At 35.3% G+C, this 21,248-nt stretch overlaps 1 protein-coding gene across 1 annotated transcript; it reads left to right on the top strand.

Moving 5' to 3' along the window:
* The first annotated feature begins 2,185 nt into the window (after positions 1-2,185).
* On the top strand, positions 2,186-2,779 carry LOC118743785. The gene has a single exon (XM_036476549.1). The coding sequence runs from the start codon at positions 2,186-2,188 to the stop codon at positions 2,777-2,779; it is 594 nt and encodes a 197-aa protein (XP_036332442.1).
* Positions 2,780-21,248: the final 18,469 nt, after the last annotated feature.

Consider the following 21,248-nt stretch of genomic DNA (forward strand, 5'->3'; position numbering starts at 1 on the left):
ACAGTATTATAGGAAAAAAAGTCAAATTCGTAAAATTAATTTTCATAAAGCGAACAAACTAATAACAGCCATCAATAAAATAACAATAAATTCATAAATGTGGCGGAAATGGGAATTCGATGAGGTGAAATATTGAAAAAGTCAGATGAAATCATTGCAAATATGTATGTGTGTATACCAACATATATGTATTTAAATGTATGCATAAAATATATGTGAATAGTAATTGAAAGCAACTAAACTAAATATAACATTTCAAAAACAGACTTTTAGGAATTATGCATGGTGAAAAAAACCCATAAACATGCATACATATATAGCTACACAAATATATAGGCAACGTGTACGGGGAAACATGGAAACACGCATCGTTGAGTTCTATTAATAAGCTTTTTACTACAGAATTCGCATTGCCATTATAAAAAGTTACTCTAGAATTTACTTATGAGCGCATACCATTCATATACACATACGAATACATTACTATGAGCATTCCGTTTATTGCATTTCCAAACTGCATTGCGCTCATAAAAAAATAAAAAATAAAAAAATAAAAATCATTGAAGAATCTGACAAATATTCTAATGATTAGCATTGGATTTGTGGATTCCAAAAATATGCAAAATCACACGTCATAAATTTTGTTATGCCATTTGTAATTGAAACACAAAAAAAAAACTTTCAATGAAATTGATATAAAAACTATTTTAATCCTAATATTATTCTCCATCCAAAGGCGCGGGTATATTTTGATCAACATTTGCAAACTACTATTGAATATTTACTATCCAACACACATCCGAGTACGAGTATGTATGTTATTCTAAATAAATTCTGCAATTCATCAACAGCGCTCTGGCATGCTGCATATTTCATTTAAATACCTACTCGTACAACCCTGCAGGAAATGTATCTAACTAAAAGTTAACTTGAAGTTGATTAGGAAGGAACTAAAGCTCAATATTATCTGAATATTTTCTTTGAGGAAAGCTATTTAAATATATTTCTATGGCGATGACCGCGAGATAGTCAAGGGTGGTTACCTCTGCATTAGATGTCAACTAACTTGTAACCAACTATCAATGAGAAAAACAAAATACTTTTTTTTTTACTTTTTTATTTATTTACTTAAATTTATTTATTAATTTTACGTATTTGAACTCCGACAGATGTAACTTTAAAATGATAATATAAAATTTTGATCTTGCTTTTATTTGTTCTCAATCCGAAAAAGTATTTGTGAAGTGCAGAAAGAAAGTGTTTTCAAAGTAAAATTTGTATAAGAATATTTAAATACAAACTTGCTTAAAGAAAACAACCTCCCGTTTACGTCTGCATTACTACTGCATTACTTGTCAACTTGTTTCAAGTTAGCTTTTTGTAGTTAACTACAAGTTATATATTTTATAGAAATCCTGCAAACAAGCTAAGTACAAGTGGGTTATTTTTTCATCAATTGATAATTTTTTTCTACGGGGAAATGATATAGACTTTAGTATCTGCGGCTGTTAAATAATAAATATTTGCTATTGATAAATACATACATACAGACACTCTTCAAACTTGTATGATCATTGCTTTGAATATCAAAAATCCAAATTAATATTCCAATAGCATCACAGTAAGATTCGTATGTGGAAGTATGTGTTATTTTCTCGTTATCATATTTTTCCACTTTCTTGTTTGTCCAGCTTCTACTACAAATTTTGCAGTATAGTAGAAATATTTTTATACACGAGCGCACTTGTGCATCGAAAAAATTAACATCCTTATTGGGCCCCCACATACAACTTGTGAACCCTCATATTTTTTTTTCATACCAACGTAGACCCGAGTAGAGTCTCCCGTGGACGCTTTAAACCCATAACTTTCTTATGCTATTGTTTAAATGTCTATCGCTGTTTTTATGATCAACTCGCACTGAGCAGTAATTTAAAAATACATAAATAAATGCTTTTTCATATCAATATTTTCTTTCATTGTTACATTTAAATAAAAGGTTTATCAGAGCATTTTTATTTTTACAACAGCCGCATTTTACTTTTGTAAGAAGCTTAAAAAATCGATAAACAATAATTTAATAACGCCGATTTTTTAACCACAAATTACGCCGAGAGCCTATAAAAATTTCAATAATTAACATCAAACGCGCATAGCTGAGTTCAGAGTGATATGGTTATTAACAATGGCGCTCTTTGATTTCGATTATCTCAACCATAAATCGTTTAATCCAAATGTTTTGGTAGGCAACTGGTTTGAAGAGCGCTGCGATCGCATGGTCGACAAGAAGGCCATTGTGCCAGGTGTGTATGGACATTCCGAATGTCCCGCTGAACATAGTCTTTATGACGAAACCTATCAGCGACCAGCGATGGAGAAGCAATCCTTTCAGGAATTCAAAAGACAAGCCTTCGTAAATCGACTAAATAGTAATGAAACCCATTTCAGAACGAAAGACTCAGAGGAATTTTTGAATAATATGATTACCACATCGGACATTATGTATAATATACGGCCGGCAAAAGCACGAGCCGAAACTGCAAGCGGACAAAAGTTGATAGAGAAAAATGAAGATTTATTAGGCACTTACAGTCATACGACAGAGACTGGTATACAGCGGAGCAAATTGCAGCACGATCGTTTAGGCGAACATGCTAGGCGATATCAAACCACGTACAGTAATGATTTTCAGCAGAGGCGGAGCTGTCCACGAGAAAAGACTTTGAGAGAACGTTGCCAGAAATGTAAAAACCCACCACTGTTCCCCACAGATGAGTGAGTACCTTTGAGAATGCGCGGAAATATTTGACAAATCGGCGAAATAAATTAAAAATATAAAAAACTGCAATTCCTTCTAGGCCCTTAATGTAAAAATATCCAAACGTTTCAAAAGAACAGAAACTACCGTAAATACGTTCAAATATACTTGGATATCTGCCAGACGAGATTAAAATTTTTTGACATTTTAAGATAGAAACTGAGCATGGGTATATTTATTTTTAACCTTGTCTTATTATAGACGGTCCGTCTGACTCGCCTGGTCGTTTATGTACTGGTTGACTTGCCCTTCGACTAAACACAGTTAAGGAAGGACCCACTGAGAAGGACCCAGAGTAAAACTAAACCACATTGGTAGAACCCCAAGTTGGGAGCTCTCACAAGGCAAGTCAAGGAACCCTTCAAGCTAGTCAAGCTAACGGAAACTACGGAATATTGGGACGAGAAAAAACACCTAGTAAAGTTAAAAAAATAGCTAAGCTAAGTGGAGCTCATGGCAAAGCTTCTGCGGTCACATAAGAAGTTTATCCAAGACCGATTAGCTAAGGAAAATTTTATCTAAAGGTAATACCGCACAAGGAACTATTGGGGACGAGGATGGGATGTGGGCACAAAATAGCGAAGAATCACTCGAGATGTTACTGAACGCATACTTCCCGCCAGGACCCCCTGAGTCGGAGCCGACAGAAATGGAAACCGAAGAGTCAGATTTTACTCTGGAAGATTTAGTAACGCTACGAAAAATAGAATGGGCACTACATTCCCTTCCGGAATTCAAATCACCAGGCATTGATGGTATTTTGTCAGCTATGGTTCACAAAGCATTTTAGTATATATTGAGAGAGCACTTTTCTCAAGCAGATATGCAGCTTTGGAACTCTTTTCGCAGCCACCCTACGAGCATCCTGTCTAATTGTGCACCCTGCGGACTCCACTGGTTGGCACAGGCGTATTTTTTAGTGTTCCGAAAATATTCCACAGGGAATTTCGAAAAAAGATAAATAGTAGATTTTTTGAACAAATTTGCATTTGAGAAAAGGCACATGCAATACTTTTTTGGAACATTAACTTAAGAAATTCGTGATTTTCTTATACTGAACATATTTCATTACATACATATGTATATGTCTATGTATGTATCTATGTACATATGCACATATACAGATGCGTGCGCATGAATAAATGCGTTCACGGCTCATTTGTTTTTCCCGCCATAAATCTTAGCATAAGCTGAATGTGCCACATATGACAAAAACTCCAAAGCAGACGCATAACTCGAAAATCCGAAAGGATATTTCTTTATAAACGTATCCATTTTTGCTTTTTGTAAATTATTTCCCATACATGCATAGTTTTCATGGAGGAATACATGCAAGTAAAAAGGAAGAAGTAAGCCGCTGTGTTGTAGTGATTAGCAGTGCGCGCTACCTTACCGCAGGGTCTGGGTTCAAGACTGGTTCGTTCGTCCCAATATCAAAAAGTAGAAAAGAAAAATGTTTTTTTTTTTTGTAATATTGGTCGCCCCTCCGCAGGCAATGGCAAACCTTCGTGCATGATACAAATAAATGTTTGTATCTTGCCTCCGAGTGTATTTCTTTCATGAAAAACAGCATCACCCAAACATGCAATCGCCGTTCGGAGTCGGCGTAAAACTATAGGTTCCTCACCTTTGTGTTGTGTGACAACATCAAGGCGCACGCCTCAAATCGGAGAAGCTCGGCCAAACACTAAGTTATGTGCAAGCACCTTTCTATTATTAAAAAGGAAGAACTTTTGTAAACCTGTGCAGTATCCACTTCTCTTATATAGATGCACAAAAGTTTCAGGAGGCATAAAACTGAATGAAATGATTGGTGCCACAAATTGGTGAGTTAGTTTGGTTTGACTTTCATCATGAAAAGACTAACAAAAGATTGCTAATTTTATTTAGAAAATCATGTTTCAGTTCGAAACAAAATCACAAACCTTAGCTGATCACTGTGGTATTTTCTACTACGCCTCAAAGTTTGCTACTGCTAGAAGTATCCCACTACTTACAACACAAATTTTTAAGATTTTTTGTGCCACATGTTGCGGCGTACTAGAAATCACAACAATCAGAAATTCTGACTCCTAAATTATTTCTTAAGCCTTTACTCATCCGCATCCGTATTGTCATCCGCAGATGTCTAAAATTCCACAACCGCATATTCTTTACCGAGAGATTTCTGAAAGCGATCGACCGGCACCCAATTGATTGTTTCCTACGCTGCGAAGTATAATCTCTAAGGCTGCACATAAATGTGCAGACGAAGAGCTGGTAGGGAGTACGAATTCTACATTTGGATATCCGCAATACTAAGTACGGCTATGTGTTTTTGAGATAGAATGAAGTTGAGTCAAACCTTCAGCTCCGCTCAAATTAGGAAAAGACCAAACGAGGTTTGGGCTTGAGCATGTTAAAGTTTAAAGATCATTTGACTCGGTATCCATGGAGGGACAATGAAAGCAAGGGCTCCCTCCGATATACGATTTTAGTGCCAGTTATATCAACTTTTCGCTGAAATAACACGAAATAATACTGCTGCCAAGTCTTTTCGCCGCCCTGCTGATGGGGTCTTTGTTTTGTGTTACTAAGCGTAATTGCAATATTTATAAATATAGATGTATATATATAGATGTTGAAAAAGTTGGTCGGTATAACGTTAAGAGGTATTTAAATATAGATAACATAAAATTGCCAATCTGCGATTAAAAGAGTTAAAAGCTCAAATTCTGCTATAATCCCATGGACCAAAATATTGCTATTATTTTTACTGCAACTGTATGTAGGCGCCTTAATAAAATGGCACCTTTGGCTCAATTTTAAGCGTACACTTAGCTTCGTTGAACAGTTTTTCTCACTTTATTTTCCAGCGTTGCCGCGAGCTTGAAAAAGAGTATCAGTTGTCAAGCAGAAAAAGTTTTGAAAAGTATCAAAAACCAACATAACTCTTGTTTTTTAAACTTTTATTCGAAAACCAAATAATAAATAAAATTTTATAATTAAATCCATAAATATCAAAAAAAATTTACATTACTTTACTTTAACAAAAACAGAGAATCTGTATGCTTATTTGCATAACGAAAAACGAACTGGGTTAGCGGCCCTACTAAACCACACAAAACATATCCTGAGATTTGTACAAGTTAATTTTGTGCAAATTACTATACAATAAAATTGCGCAAACCTTATTTTGGAGAAACGTTGCTCAAGTAAGTAAAGTATGTGCAAGAAATATGAATGTGCGTTGTATATTTTGAAAGCTTCAGCTTTAAAACGCAGAAAAGAATATACATTTTTTTTTCTATGCTCTTATCGATATTTTACAGCACGATCGGGACACCAAAATCAGAACTAAACTAACAATTACACAGTTTACACATATGTTAGTGTTTGGCCGAGCTTCTCCTCTGATTTATGGCGTGCGCCTTGATGTTGTCACACAAGGCAAAGGGACCTACAGTTTTACGCCGACTCCGAACGGCGATTGTATTTTTATGAGAAGCTATTTTTCATGGGAGAAATACACTCGGAGGTTTGCCATTGCCTGCCGAGGGACGACCGCTGTTAAGAAAAAACCTTTTTCCATATTTTTTTCCCGATGTTGCTTTGACGAGGGCTTGAAACCAGGCGTTGAGGAGTGGAAGCGCGCACTGCTTACCACTACACCACAGCGGCCGACAGTTTTCGCCATACGTCAGACAAATTATTGTACAATAACACAAACATGAGCGCGAACTAGTAATATTATTCATAGTTTTCAAAAATTCCTTTCTGGCAGCCAAAAGTATGTAAATGGTGCAGTTGTAAATAAAAAAGTATCAAAGTACCAAACCATAAAGTTTAGAAAAAAAGTGTCAAAAATAATACAGTTGTATCAAAACGGCAACGCTGTTCCTTACGTGCTAACGCTTAACACAAACACCAAAACTTATCGGCACGTGTGCATCTTATTTTTGTGCACGAATATTAAATCATGAATAAAAGTAATAATCGTAAATATATTTTATGGGTCATCGCCATGTGAAGATGAGTGAAGAAAAAAAAATTCACAGCTTGGGCATTGCTCTTTGCTGCAGTTTTTCTTTTAATGTGGTAAACATTAGGGTCGTCGAAGAAAAAGTAAGTAGGCAAAATATAGTAAAATTGTGTATTTAGTTTTTCTCTCTGACGTTCAGATTTTTTTCAAAAAGGACTTAGAAATTTGAAAAATGTCCTTTTTAAAATTTTGTCCTTGAGTATTTTTGAAAGTTTTAATTTTATATATTTTTTTAAGCAATTTTATGTTAATATACACGTGAACTTATACTCTAATTTCGTCCTCAAAAATTTATTAGCTTAAAAATATTAAATTAATTAAAAACGCATTGTCAGTACCTATACTTCCTTGCCAACAAAAAACTTTAATGTTTTTAAATTTTACAGGAATTTTTCTTATATTTGGTACTCGTTCTACCTTACACTGATTTTTTAAAATAATTTTTTGAATTAATCATTAAAATTTCATAGTCCTTTTAAAATATCCTAACGTCAGAGTGAAAAAATAAAAACGTTGCTTTACTATATTTGGCCCACAGTTTCGTGGGTATATTGATTGTTTCGCGTGTTTTGCATTTTTTTTTTTTGTGCACCGTGTTTTATATGGGGGGGAAACAGTTTTTCCTAGAAATGGTATAGAATTCTTGGAAATCAATATTTTTCGATCGGAAAACTAAGTTTGGTTATTGAACCATTTTTTATTAGTAACTATTTTTTTGTAAGTTCCCAAATCTTCAAAAAAAAGTGCAATGGGAGATCCATAAAAAATCATTAATAAAAAAATGGTAAAATACACAAGTCGGTATTATCAACGGAAGTCTCCTAAAGAGAAGCACAGCTTTCCGATTTTCGATAAATCTATACTAATTCTACGAAAAATTGTTTTTTCCCACATAAAATATTTACATGGAAAACTTTGAGCGCATTGGGCGACCTCTAAATATTCTTTGATTTCAAACTAAAAACAGAAGGGGTATATTTTTCCGATATAGAAAAATCCTAAGGTGAGAGTAATGTAATTCGGACTTTACTTTTTCCCCTCCACATTGGTTTTGGGACAGCCCTAATATACACACATACCTTTTTAAGAGTAAATATGTACGAGTATGCCCCTTATGGGTGTTTATATTTGTTCTACATCGTTATTTGCGTAAGTCTTTATTGCTGGCGTACTGGCGATGTTGATCAACTGACATCCTTCGTGTGAACGTGCACATCCAGCCAACTAGACAGACAGTCAGCTGAAAATGCGAGGCGGCAAACGACCTAGCCAACCAAATGGTCGTTTCGTGTCAGGCGGGCACGTAGGTATGTATGTAATTTTACGTGCAACTTAATTTTTTGTTTATGCTGAGATAAGGTTTTTCTTTTGTTGTCACTTGTTTTCCTCTGTTGCATATAACAGGATTTTTTTTATTCTTCTTATGTTTGTGGTAAACTTTTTTTTTTATCCAAACGTCAGGCTCTTTCACGTACTAAACGTGTACCTACTCCTGCATAGCGTTGGCTAAGGAGAGATATCTGAGAGTTCGACAGGACCAAAAACATCCTGCGATCCTACGTGGTGCATTGTGCCATCATAAAATCTTCGGTTGTGGTTATTGTGGTTCACACCTTTTAATTGTCGTTTTTTGTGTGAATTTATTTTGCTTTGACGTTTTGGCTGAAATAAGGTACTCGCTGTGACAGCTATGGTCGATAGACTGCAACATTTATGTAAATATGTGGCACAATTTTTTACAAAGCCCAAGACAGGGCATGAGTAAACATACCTAGCCATCCGCGACATTCATTAAGAGACTTATGCAGAACAGCCAATTAGGTATTAAACGATAGAGTTAATTAGCTGTATGTTAATCTCTCTAGACCGAGGACGAGGTGTTATATCCATGCTTTTCTCTGAGCTTTCGGAAATGACAATTCATAGGCCTCCATCGAAAACGATGTAGCTACGATTGCAAAAGATTATATGAACTTCAATGAACCGGTAGCTGGGTCTTTAGACCCACGGACTATAATGCATGGGCTTGCAATATTTTCATCGAGCTTTTAAGCGACTCTTTCCCAGTGAGCTAGCTCCCGGCGCCGGGGACCCTATCGTTGAAATGATAACACCAGGATTTGGCAATCAGCGAACCTACTATTGCTGAGTCGATCATTCAGTATATACCAGATCTGCATGATCGGCGACCGATTGATGACAGAGCGCAGATGTATTACTCCGAAAGTGTCGGGTTAACTTGTCGCGTCCTTCGTATTTGTTCACAGCTTTACTCGTTAAATGAGGAAGTTTCGATTCTCGCGCTGTGTCAGCTTAGTTTGGGATTGGATGATTATGACAAGCCAGCCTCAGCCGAAATATCGGAGGAGAGAGATGTGGAATAAAAAATATCTCTTCTATTCTCGCGAAACTGCGAGATTGCGATGCCGATGACGCCGAGAAAGAAGAATCTACAGATGAGTCATGCCTATGTATTACGGGGTGATGAGCGAATGAGTGAGGAGATGATTTTCAATGCTTCCGTCAAATAACAAAATGCTGTGTGAAGCAGGAAAAAAGCTGTGGAAGTCAAACACGCCTTTAGGGAGGCAAAAGTCTGGCGATGAACAGTTATTAAAAATCGTGTGATTTGGTAAAAGCAGGATTTACTAACAAAGACCTCTGAGAAGCCTATGATTGCGAAGTAATTTTGCCCATGTGTAGACGGTCAGAAGCTTTTGTTATCAACAGCTGGGATTGCCTAAAGTTGAAAGGGTGCGAAAGTATGTAATTCATAGAGGCAATTATCGAGCGAGAAGCAGATCTCAGCATATATTGAGCATATACGTAAGGAAACCTCAAAGATCTTACAACCATAGACCACCGGCAAGTGAAAATTTTAAAGGACATGTGGTTGCTGCTGGAAAAAAAAAATCATAAAAGCACTACTGAATGAAGCCTCCCTCTCCCTCCCTTTTCTCTTCTGTAGTCTATACTTTTTTGATGATGTAATTTTTTTTAATAACTGGTATCGCTGTTGTGAATCTCGCGGAAACTACCAGCCGGGGTTCATCGGACGCACAGTATTGCTTACATAAGGGTCCAATGGACCCGAATGGTAGATAATGCTAGTTTTTTCCAGTGGCAGACAAGGAGTTAAAGCCATCTACTATGCGGTCACGGAACTCTTTACTTAAAAGCCTTAGCACACTACGCAAGGCTCAATAGTTGGTCTACCTTGCGCCGGTTAAAGCACCTCTTGGGTGGCCGTTGATCTGTACATAACACTAACCATATGTTGTTAGACGAATTATAAGAGGTTCAACTGTGAATGCATTCAACGCTAAAATTCATTTTGAGTTTATCCACTCGGTAATTGTAACTGCGAATTAGGCCAACTCGATTCGGAAAATATTCCCGAACCCACACAGACGATGAACCTTTCCACGTCAGTTTTTCGGCGACCTCACCTAATTTTTTTCTATTCTGCAGTGATATTGGTACTCAGCGTGTGCCTCGCTACTAAAATTTTTAGCGGACCTGTCCTTTCCACTATTATCAACGTACATACATGCATATCAGATCTTGAGCGTAGGTCTATTTATAGGCACCTCACGCTCTGCGATTTTGACTGAGAATTATTTGCCAAAATAGATTTATTTTAGTACGGAGTCGGAGAATCCGCATTTTTGCAATGCTCGTATAGTACCCAAAGTAGATTTATGCTGCTTGCTCTTATGAAGATTACCGTCCTGTATCGAGGCTTTTTCATTAAAAGTGAGTTGATGGAAGTTGGGCCAAACTATGCGCTTATTAAGATTATGGGATACAAAATTTTCTTTCGCAGTTTAGCTTCTGATGTACACACACCCATTCTACCAAATGCTATATTGCTGCTCACCAGATGATACCTATTTCGTCCAAAGCGGAAGCTTTTAGCTTTTTGGGCCTAATAAAGAATCACTGATAAATCAAAAGTAAATATTTTCTTCACTTTTGTGAAACCTCTTTAAACTTTGATATCAATAAATACTCTAGGAAAAGACGTTATCGTTAATAAATATTTCTGGAAAATACTGAATTACGAGTTTTATACCTGAAGATTTGGTAAACGAAAGATATATGTAAGTATATAAGTGGAAGAAGATATTTGCCTACTTAGATGAGTGTAGTTAAAGTCTTGCTGTTTCTTTCTGTTCCTTCTTCACTGTTTCAATTTCTGCTATAGTTATTGTGGGGACTTTTTATAATTCCAAGCAACTTTCAAAAAGTTACATACAAATAAGTATCTACTATTTCTAGTCTATAAGACGACTGCACAAAATCAATGCAAATGCAAGGGTTCAGATGTCACTAAGTATCAACTAAGGCAGCAATTTTCAAGAAGTCAGCCGTTCAACATAATATGCAGCCATTTATTTCATGAGCTTCTTATTACTATTTCAGAAATTATCAAATGTCATTGTAATGCCAGAATCAGGGTTGCCACTTTAGTAAATTGTTACCAAAATTGGTAGAAAAAATTTGGCTTGATAAAAGTATAAATTTTTGTTCGTTTTGATAGATTTTGTTAAAGAATTGCCTTTGAAAAACATATAAAACTTTTCGATCCCGCTTTATATTTCGAAGTTATCTTTATATTATAAATTTCTTTCGAAAAGTGTTATTAATTTCCGAATACCTTTTTTTTTATATACATACATACATAAGTATGTGCGAACATATCGTGCTCCATTCAAAAATCATTTTACTAAAATCCTTAGCCTACGCTCAGAAAAGAGCCGAATATATTCCTCTCAACACATGATTTGATAACATTAGTTGATTGAATTAGTTGACGTAACTAAACTCTTTTCTCAATGTATGATTGCCTAAATAATTTAAATGATTATTTGAATAAAAAGAAAAAAATTTACACTATGATTGCTCACAAAAAAAAATTAAAAAATCAACACCAGTTTTTAGAAATGTAAATTTTTAAATGAAAAAAAAAAAACAAAATCACAAAAGACCGGCGGCAAAAAATGTTTAAAAATCAACAGGAATTTGCGGGTGCATATTGTTGGTTATACTAAAATTCCGCGGGCTATAAAACTGCTTACCCAAAATTGCATTGAAAGTTCAGAGTGAAAAGTTCGTAATTTAGACGAAAATTATTGGAATTTTTCCAAATGTGTATAGGTTGAATTATTAATTTTTATCGTTTTGTGTTAAGCGCAAACATATCGTTATATAAAAAAAAAATATTCCAAAAAAATCTTTACTTGAAAAACATCGTGAATATTAAAAAAATTATCAATCGGTTTATGAGTCATTGTGTTTTTCCTTAAAAACAACAGTTCAAGTTTTTTTTAAATTGAAGTTACCTTGTTGCCTTTAGTTTCATCACTCTTACTATGATCTAAAATACCATGTCATTAGTTAAATAAAAAGTTCCTTAGTAAAAATTTATATTTTAATGAATGAACTAAAAAAAAAAAACAAAGCTTTAGTTTTTATTCAAATAACCAAAAAAAAAGTTACTGGTAAATATTTTCCGGGTTTGGTAGATTTTTTTCAGGTGGATGGTAAGTATTTTTTTTTTCGTCAGAGGCAACCCTGGTCAGAATACATGTTACAGCACTGACGCTGCTCATCTCTTGTCCGTGCACATACTTACATATATTTATACATAGGTAAGTACTTCTATATATACCAAACTGGCTAACTGCTGTGACATCGTTTGCCGCTGCATTGGTAAAACGATTATGTGATGTCCTTTTTATCGCATCGATGCCCAGCTTAGTGCCCGTCCGTAGCATCATCATAGCTTTACATATACGTCTATGTATGTGTGAATGTAAATGTATGTCTATCTATGTATGTGTGTACTTAGTCCTGCTTTCGTTCCTTACTTTTAGTCGTCTGGCCGTTTTGTCTTCATTGTTGCCGCTCATCGAAAATGCGATTACCATAAGTTGTTTGTAATGCGGTCATGAATTTTTTATGTTTTCGCTTCAACAATTTTATTGTAATTTCTTTCAATCATTGACGACATCGTTTACTTATATGTATGTATATTTAGCGGCTCGCCGTGCTGCACCATTTTTGCACGCGTTTACATGGATTTTGCTAAGCGCATGTCCTTTTAACATTGCCCTCGTCATATAATGCGATCTGTGTATACATCTGTCTCAATTTGGGAATAAAGTTGTAGTGAATTGCGGTAGGTTCTACAAGAACAAACAAAAACATACATACTGTATGAAAAGAGTTATGATTGGCAAAATCAAGCAAGAACTAAGGGGACACGGATAGGTTTTTTGGTTTGAAAAATAAAACTAATGAAAAAAAAAACAATCAAATAATAATAAGATAAGGTGTTTATCTAGAAATAATTCTCATTAGCATGCTGAGCTGGATGCAACATTTCTTTGTTATACAGAAGGATCCAACCTTGATGATGGTAAAACTGGGGCTGGCAGATTCGGGCCTAACTTCAAAAAATTAGTGGCAATGGGTAGCTACCCCGCCATCTTTTAAGCGGAGATTCATGTAATAGAAATTAGCGGTAGAGAATACTTTAGTAAAGACATATCTTCGAAATATTTCTGCATTTTGTTAGACAGTCAGGCAGCCCTGCTGGCACTGAAATCATTCGGACAGTCAGGTATCCCTACTGGCACTCAAGTCCCACAAAATAAGTTCTCAGCTAGTCAATGACCATTTCGATGTCGTAAACGCACTTAGAGTTTCTCTCGTTCGTATCCGTTGAATCCTTGAACTAGTTTAAAGATAGGTAGGAGTCCCGAGATCTCTGTGGTATAACAAAGGGCTCAACAGCAGGCCTATAAGTGCTGGTATTTAGAAATATCAGAAGCCACTTTAAACTATCTTAATATCGCGGGTAATGAAGCTTAACTTCTACGGACTTAAAAAAATCCTCATCTCTGCAAAGTTGCGCTATTTGTTCAGCCCAAGTGCAACATGTACTTTTGCACCGGTCCTCTCATTGTATTTATTCGCTGGCATGCCTTATTTCATTGCCCACGCATTTAGTGCCTAGTCGAAGGATCTTTAATGGGCGCATCCATCAAAAGCCAACGAAAACATTGAGCCTTATTGCGCTCATTAAAAAGCTCGTGGAGTTCGTCATTCCATCTCCTTCGGTACCCGACGTTACTCGAGCAGGGCAAAATGTCACCCAAAAGCCCCCAAATCAATATCATATTTGTTCGACATCGACGAATGTGATTCGCCGAGTAAGCGTTCTGCTCCGCAAAGTTGCAATAGGCAGACGAATTCCTTTGTCTTGTCCCCGATACCCGCTAGACGAACTACTTCTGCCACCGTATCTAATTGGGAGCATGTTGCTGGTCTTGAGGTCGGCGATATTAATATTATGTGGTGTATGCACAGTTAAACAAGCGGCGTACTATTCGACGAACGTCAGAAATAATTGACTGAGTTGACGCGGTTATCCAAACTTTTTACCACCGGATTTTTTGAAAATTTTAAGGCGTTTTTTTGAAATCTTGGTTTTTCTAAAACCGCTACAATATCTATAATGCAGTTGTGTCAAAGTATCGCGTGCAACACGAAGCAATTCAATATCTTCCTCTGTGACAGTAGATTGGCCAAAGTTATCGATTGAGTCTCGATGAAAGGCCTATTTATAATAGACTATATACTAAAATTACACAAAAAAGCGCCGAGTCACGTAAACCTTCATGGGTGGTCCCACCACTTGTACGGTAAAAATGTACTTTCTTTTCTGAATTTAAGTATAAAGTACTCAATGATTCTACATTTTGATAAAGCTACACCTAATTTACTATTATATGAGTTATTACCAAATACGAAAAAAAACTCCAACTTACTTTTGTATGGGAAAAATAAGAGTTTTTTTTTCATGGGTAGGACAAAAAAAGAACCTGCTTTTTGGAGCAAATCTATTTTACGGAAACTCTGCGAATTTGTTTCACATTTCTGTGTGAACTTGATGTCTTGAAATATAAAAAAAGGACACAAGAATACTAACAAAGCAAAAACTTACACAAAATCGATTGATTGCTTTATTATAAAAAAGATTCGAAATTCCTCTGTCACGGGTGGGACACCTACGATTTTGTATGAAAATGAGCTTTTAGTGTGTTTCATATTGAAGATTATGTATATAAAAATATATGAAGCCAGAAGTATCCAGTTATATAGCCCATTAAATTTTAATATAACAAAGAGCAAGTTTGAAGTTGCTAGAAAATCGTGTTGATTTTTGGCAATTTTTTCACGCAGGCTCTTCCACACAAAGTATGGTGGACAATTATTTTTTGTATAGAGAAAAAGAGCAACACCTTCCACTAGAAATATTGCCAATTTAGAATTTTTCTGAAAAATCCGATTAGAGGTGCCAGATCTTTTTGTATACGAGCGTATACACAAGAGCCAATTCGACAAATTTTGGGGGGGGGCGGTGAGGGTTAACATTATCAGCGGACCACAAGGGTATATGGGTAATGAGCGAGTCCCTGCATTCCCCTTCTCCCCTGCGTCCCCCTCAATAAACAAATAAAATTTATCAGCTCCGTAGATGTCACGGGTGGGGCATGCTTCCCTGTTGAATTATTCTTATCTAACTAAGTGGAAACGAAACTGCAATTCTGGTAAATATTTGCAATGAATTTCTAACATTATGTAACAAACACAAAGCACAACATCAACTTCTGTAATTAAATATTTCCAACAACTTTTAGCTTTTTTATGACAGGTGGGAAAAGGTCAATTTAACATATATCAGAGTTGTAAAACAAGCAGATGAGTTCTATTCTATATTTTTCTTACCAAGCACTTGAATTAGGAATCGCAAATTATTTAACAGTACTTTCAACACAACCTATGTTGTTGTTGTATGATTTCAAAACAGCGGTCGGCAAGCAATGGCAAACTTCCGAGTGTTTTTCTACCGTTCGGAGTCGGCCAAAAACTGTAGGCCACTCCCCTTTGTGTGACAACATCAAGGCGCTCGCCACAAATCGGAAGAGAAGCTCGGCCAATTACTAACATATGAGTAAGCGCCAATTTTTTATTATTATTATTATTATTATCAATTTAAAGTTTGCATTGCGATTGAAAAGAAATTCTAACTTTATCATGGAAAATGTTACTCATCTATGCATCATGTACGATATGGCGTATGAGTAACTTTTTTTCCTGTTCCAAATTCATACAAAAAATTATTGCACATTTTCATTTGACCATTTACAAGTTATTTACTAAACCATCTATTTTTATCGCTAGTAGCTTGCTTTTTTGGCAAAACAACGCAGGCTTTACTATAAATGAAACAGTATTACAAAATATTAGTTACTATTTTTAATTTTTTTCCTTTTAAAATTTGATTTCTTTTTTTTTATAAAAAATTAAAATATCTTGGAAAAAAATACCTGATATGGAAATATGGTAACCATATCCATAATATACGATCCAATATAATGTTTACATGTTAACATGTTTCAACGTTTTTTGTGTGAGATGTTTCCTACAGTCGTGGACAGCGGGTTTACCCTTACAGTTTCCGTCGGGTGGTGTGCTGGTGCAGTGCAAAGCTTCTGACAGCAGGACCAAATAGGCTTCCCCAAGTAAAATGGGCTTATTAAAATATATAATTTTTCACCGAGAGGGAAAGAAGAGTTTATTTATTTTTTTTTTTAACGAAATAAAATTCTTTTCACTTAAAATTTAAATGCTTAAACTTCAAAGCAGAAACCATCCCTGAAATCAAACTAAAATACACTCAAGCAACAGCAATGGCCTGGAACCCGCCCAATCATCTCAACGACTCTCATCGCTTAATACTCGTATGCGGCAATGATTTACAATCCGCTTAAAGAAGATGCGGTTTTTTTTTGATGTCGTACTTTGATTTATTTCTGTTTGGCTTAATTGAAGTAAAGCAACACAAGAAAAAAAGCAAAAGTGGAAAATTTAATTTCCTTAAGCAACCTATGTGAAGAAATTCAAATGGCATCATCAGCCACCATATACATACATGTGTACATACAATTATATGCGTGTATATGCAGTTATCTTAACAGCGCGCTGGCGTTAACGAACGTTCCATACTTCTTTACGCACAAATGAATTTCATTCATACGCTCATTTTCTGTACTGTTTCGCAAGATTTAATTTGGAAGTTTATTCGGCATTTGTATTCATGTATGTATGTATGTACATTCAGACGTGTGTGTAAATGTACATACATACACACATGTGCACTATATTAGAACGTACCATATTACAAGCAGGCAAAACAAGGTCGCCGTACACCTTTCAGAGTCTTAAAGTATTTTTGCAAGGAAAATTCAAAAAAATTGTTTTCAATCGATTTTAGGTAGCTTGTAGCTTGCCTTTTGGTTTTACAGGTAAAATTTAATAGTTGAAATTTCACCCACCTACAATTGACCTGCTGATCTCAATAATTGGTACACAATCTTAGTTCTGATTAAAATACAATCATATATATTCTGTATCATTGTAAATCCAAATCGTCGCGCCCCAAAATGACGGGTTACATATAATTCCAGAACCCCCTCAATATAGGTATCAAATAAAGGGGTTTGACTAGTAGAATGCAGTACACCGCGCAAAATTCCAAATCTAGGATGGTCGCGGGAACGAAATGGTGTTCCAATCCTCTACAGAATCATAGAGCTTAAGCAGTCAATATTTTAAAACGAAATATAATTGTCTAACCAAAAAAAAAAAAATTGAATGGATCTCCCACCCATGTCAAGATATCGTATCGTGTCGTAGACTGGGTGGCGTTGGGGTAGCTAAAAATGTTTTGTACATACAAAAAATCTTGTTGTACATACAAGTAAAAAAAATTTAATTAAACGTTATTAAGTTGCTAGTAATAAGACCACTCTCCTCATCAGTCTAGGGCACTGATCAGACTAAAAAAATAATTGTTTTTGAAGAGAGCCTAACACATTTTTAGCACTTCCCTTTTTAAGGCCTTTAAATTTATAGTTTAAAAATAAAATAAAAAACTGGGAATAGTATTTTCAAATCTAGTAAAGAAATAAATCAAAACAGTTTCTAAGACCAACACCTTTTGATGGCCAATTATATTGCTGACGGAGACTATTTTAACGACATCAAGATTTTAAAAATTCGGACACCAAATATAAATATTGTAACAAAAAAAAAACAAGATTTAGTTGTGTTTAACGGGTTCTTAAACAAATTTACCAAAATTTTTTCGCGACATATGTATGTGCTCAAACAAAACTGACTTACGCTCAATATTTTTTTCTTTCATATGTTGTGATGCGGCCTAATGTACATGTATACTTTTCTTCTTTTTGGTAGACGCCAAATCATAATAGGATTACAAGCAGAATTTCAAACATGCAAGCACTATCAGTTATTTTTGACATAAAAAGTAAGCAATTTATAGTGAAAATCACTTCCAAAATCTCAGAAACTTGCTGGAGCTATTGTACGGGAAATACATTTGCGAATTATAATTGAGAATGTGTGTAAATACATAACTTATGTGTAGATAAGTACCAAGTAACGTTGAGGCGAATTTTTACGGCTGGAAAAAGATAACATTTATATAAGTAGTGGAACAGCAGAATAATATTTTTTTTTTGCCTTCAAGTTTCAAACATTGAACATTTTCGGAAAACTCTTAACTAACCACCCTTTTTAAGTTATAATTTCATTACCCTGATCTAAATAGTGAGTGTAGGTGCGGGTTGCGGAGATAACATTACCACTTACCAGGTCAAAAAGCGTCCAAACGCAAAAAATTGCATTTGAATTGGTTGGGAGGTTTCAGAAATTAGTAAAGAAAAAGAAAACTAAATTTAGACAATGCACCACCTATAGCGTCCGAATTTCGATAATATATAAACGAATAATCTTCTAGACAACTACGCTGCCTATCGGGTGTAGAGCTATCTTGTGTGTTTCAAGTTGAAACTAACAAAACACACACACAACATTTCACTTAAGTCGGTTGGGCGGTTTTGAAAATTAACGTAAACGAACACCGTGGCACGTGATTTTTATATGTGAGTCTGATTGGACATTATTACATATAAAAAAAAAAAAAAATCTGTTTTAATCGAAACAATGAATACGTTCTGTGTGTAATTCTTAAACATTTTTGTATATAATCGAATAGTTTAACACCTCAATTCTTATTGGTATTCTCGCTATTTACTCAGCACTCATGGAAAGTATCGATATTCTTGTACTCGTTACTCGCATTCTTCCATCACTTATTCGATGTACAGTTTACGTTTATTGACTTACGAAAATGCTATTATTTTACATTGATTTGATTTTTCCATATGACTGAGCAATAGCGAGAAAAGCTTGCAAATTATCAATGTTATTTACGTAGAATAAACTGAGTATACAAACTTACACTGAAAATAATAAAGCAGTCCTAAAAAATATTAATAAGTAAGTATTTTGTTTCTAATTTGAAACTACTTCAATAGTATGAAGTTGTTTAAGTTTTAGCTAATTGGTTTCTATTTTTTTTTTTTTTAATTTCTAATATTTTGTTTTATGTTTACAATTTACTTGCGCTCATCTCACTTTAACGGTGTTTTTTTCGTTGTAGCACATCCTTGAAATCAATGCATCTTCCATATGCGCGCACAATTTTCCACTTTTCAACAGCAAAATTATATGAAGTGCTGCAGCAAGCGAAAAGTCGTCGGCCAAAATCATTTATATGTAGCTAAATACTTGCTAGGTATATGAGCATGTTTACATGTGTACATTGAAAAGTCCGCACATATACACGTTGTAAGTAAGTACTACGTATGTACATACATACATAGTGCATACTGTACACTAGGAGTCCCGTCTTCCTCGAGCAGGTAAACGGAAGGAAGTGCCATCTTCTACGAAGTTGCAAAATGGAATTGTTGAAGATTTTGTGTAAGTGTTTCAAGAATTTTGCAATTTGTAAAAGCAATTGCAGGATGCTAAGTTGGAAAATGGGGTCTTAAGAGGATTTGTAAATTTGCATTTGAAGCACATAATTTGACTATTTGTCTGCGCAACACACTAGTATGCATGCTGTCGAGTAGAGCATGGCGTAGCAGAAAACTTATCAATTGCTGTAGTAGAGATATTTATAAAGCCGAAAATTTATAAATAAATGAAAATACATACTAAATTGCATAATTTATAAAATTGCGAGACATTAAACAAAAGAAATTTTCTTGGATATTAATTCAATTAGTTGAAATGCTTTCTGTCTTCCGAGAATCGCTTGGTAGAATGGTTTGAAAAGGGAATCACTCAAAAGCGCAGCATACTCCGAACTTATTATTTAGTATACCATCGACTTCCCAGTTTAATTGTTTTTAGGGCACATCGATGCTGCTTTTCTCTCGTCTGGGTAGAGTTGAGGGCTGTGATGTATGTACACGCCATGCAATGTTCTAGAGATTATTTTTCATCAAAAGCGCCCCCGGAAAGGCCAGTAAAATGCGCTGAGAAATGTTCCCTCTCATCCTCATCTCTCTCTAAGGATGTAGCGTACTTTAAAGCGGATGTGCTGAATATGGCGGGAAAACACCTAGCCGACGAGTTGGCGAACAAGAAAAGCCTAGAAACGATATTCCCCTGCAGGTGGTGAGCTGGGAACGTCTGGTGTATTTAGTTGGACAGAGGATGATGAGTTGGAATTACTTCGAAACTTTCTACTAGGCTACTCCACTTTCGGGAGGCTGAGTTTGAAGTAACCCGATGTAACTGTCGAATATTATTTGATATTAGCCGACTCTGTAACTTCGTATTTGGCATGCAGCGTTTTATCGACTGAGTAGTAGCTGCCATCTAAGTGTGGGGACTACCTAAACTAATAACTTTATCGATTTTATTAATAAGATTTTCTTTTTTAATTAAGAGTACTTTCTGATTTAAGAACATCACGGTATATCTTACTAGGTTAGGTTCATTGAGTTATAAGACACACTTATAAACGCAAAAAAGAAATGGCCGGAGAGGATGGTTTCATTTTATTTTAGGCATGAGGAATCGAACTGAATCATTAGTTTTTTCGGGTTTGTGCAAAAATATTGTTTTTTGGAAAATTTTATCTCCAGGTGTCATACATTATTTCATGGTTTCTAACCTCCGTCTGGTTACTTTTTCTTGGTAAATTTCTTTATAAAATTGTTGGAAATATCTCAGGCCTCAACTTTTGTAAATATGCCTAATTTTGATAAAGATATACAGAAAACTTAAAAAATCACACCATACCTTTGAAAAGTTTTGAAGAAAAAGAATATCTCAGCGTAGCAGAGTCTCTATATGAGAACATGAGAGAACAAGTGTAGAAGTAACTCCTTAGAGCAAAGGGAAAAACTTTGTAGTCTGGCCACACAGGAAGATCATATCACTCCACTTCAACAA

The sequence above is a fragment of the Rhagoletis pomonella genome, unplaced genomic scaffold (assembly GCF_013731165.1).
Source record: "Rhagoletis pomonella isolate Grant_MI unplaced genomic scaffold, Rhpom_1.0 Rhpom_scaffold_00007, whole genome shotgun sequence".
Taxonomy (NCBI): Eukaryota; Metazoa; Arthropoda; class Insecta; order Diptera; family Tephritidae; genus Rhagoletis; species Rhagoletis pomonella.

Excerpts from the sequence above, each read along its gene's own strand:
- LOC118743785 (XM_036476549.1), top strand. The coding sequence starts at position 2,186 with ATGGCGCTCTTTGATTTCGATTATCTCAACCATAAATCGTTTAATCCA.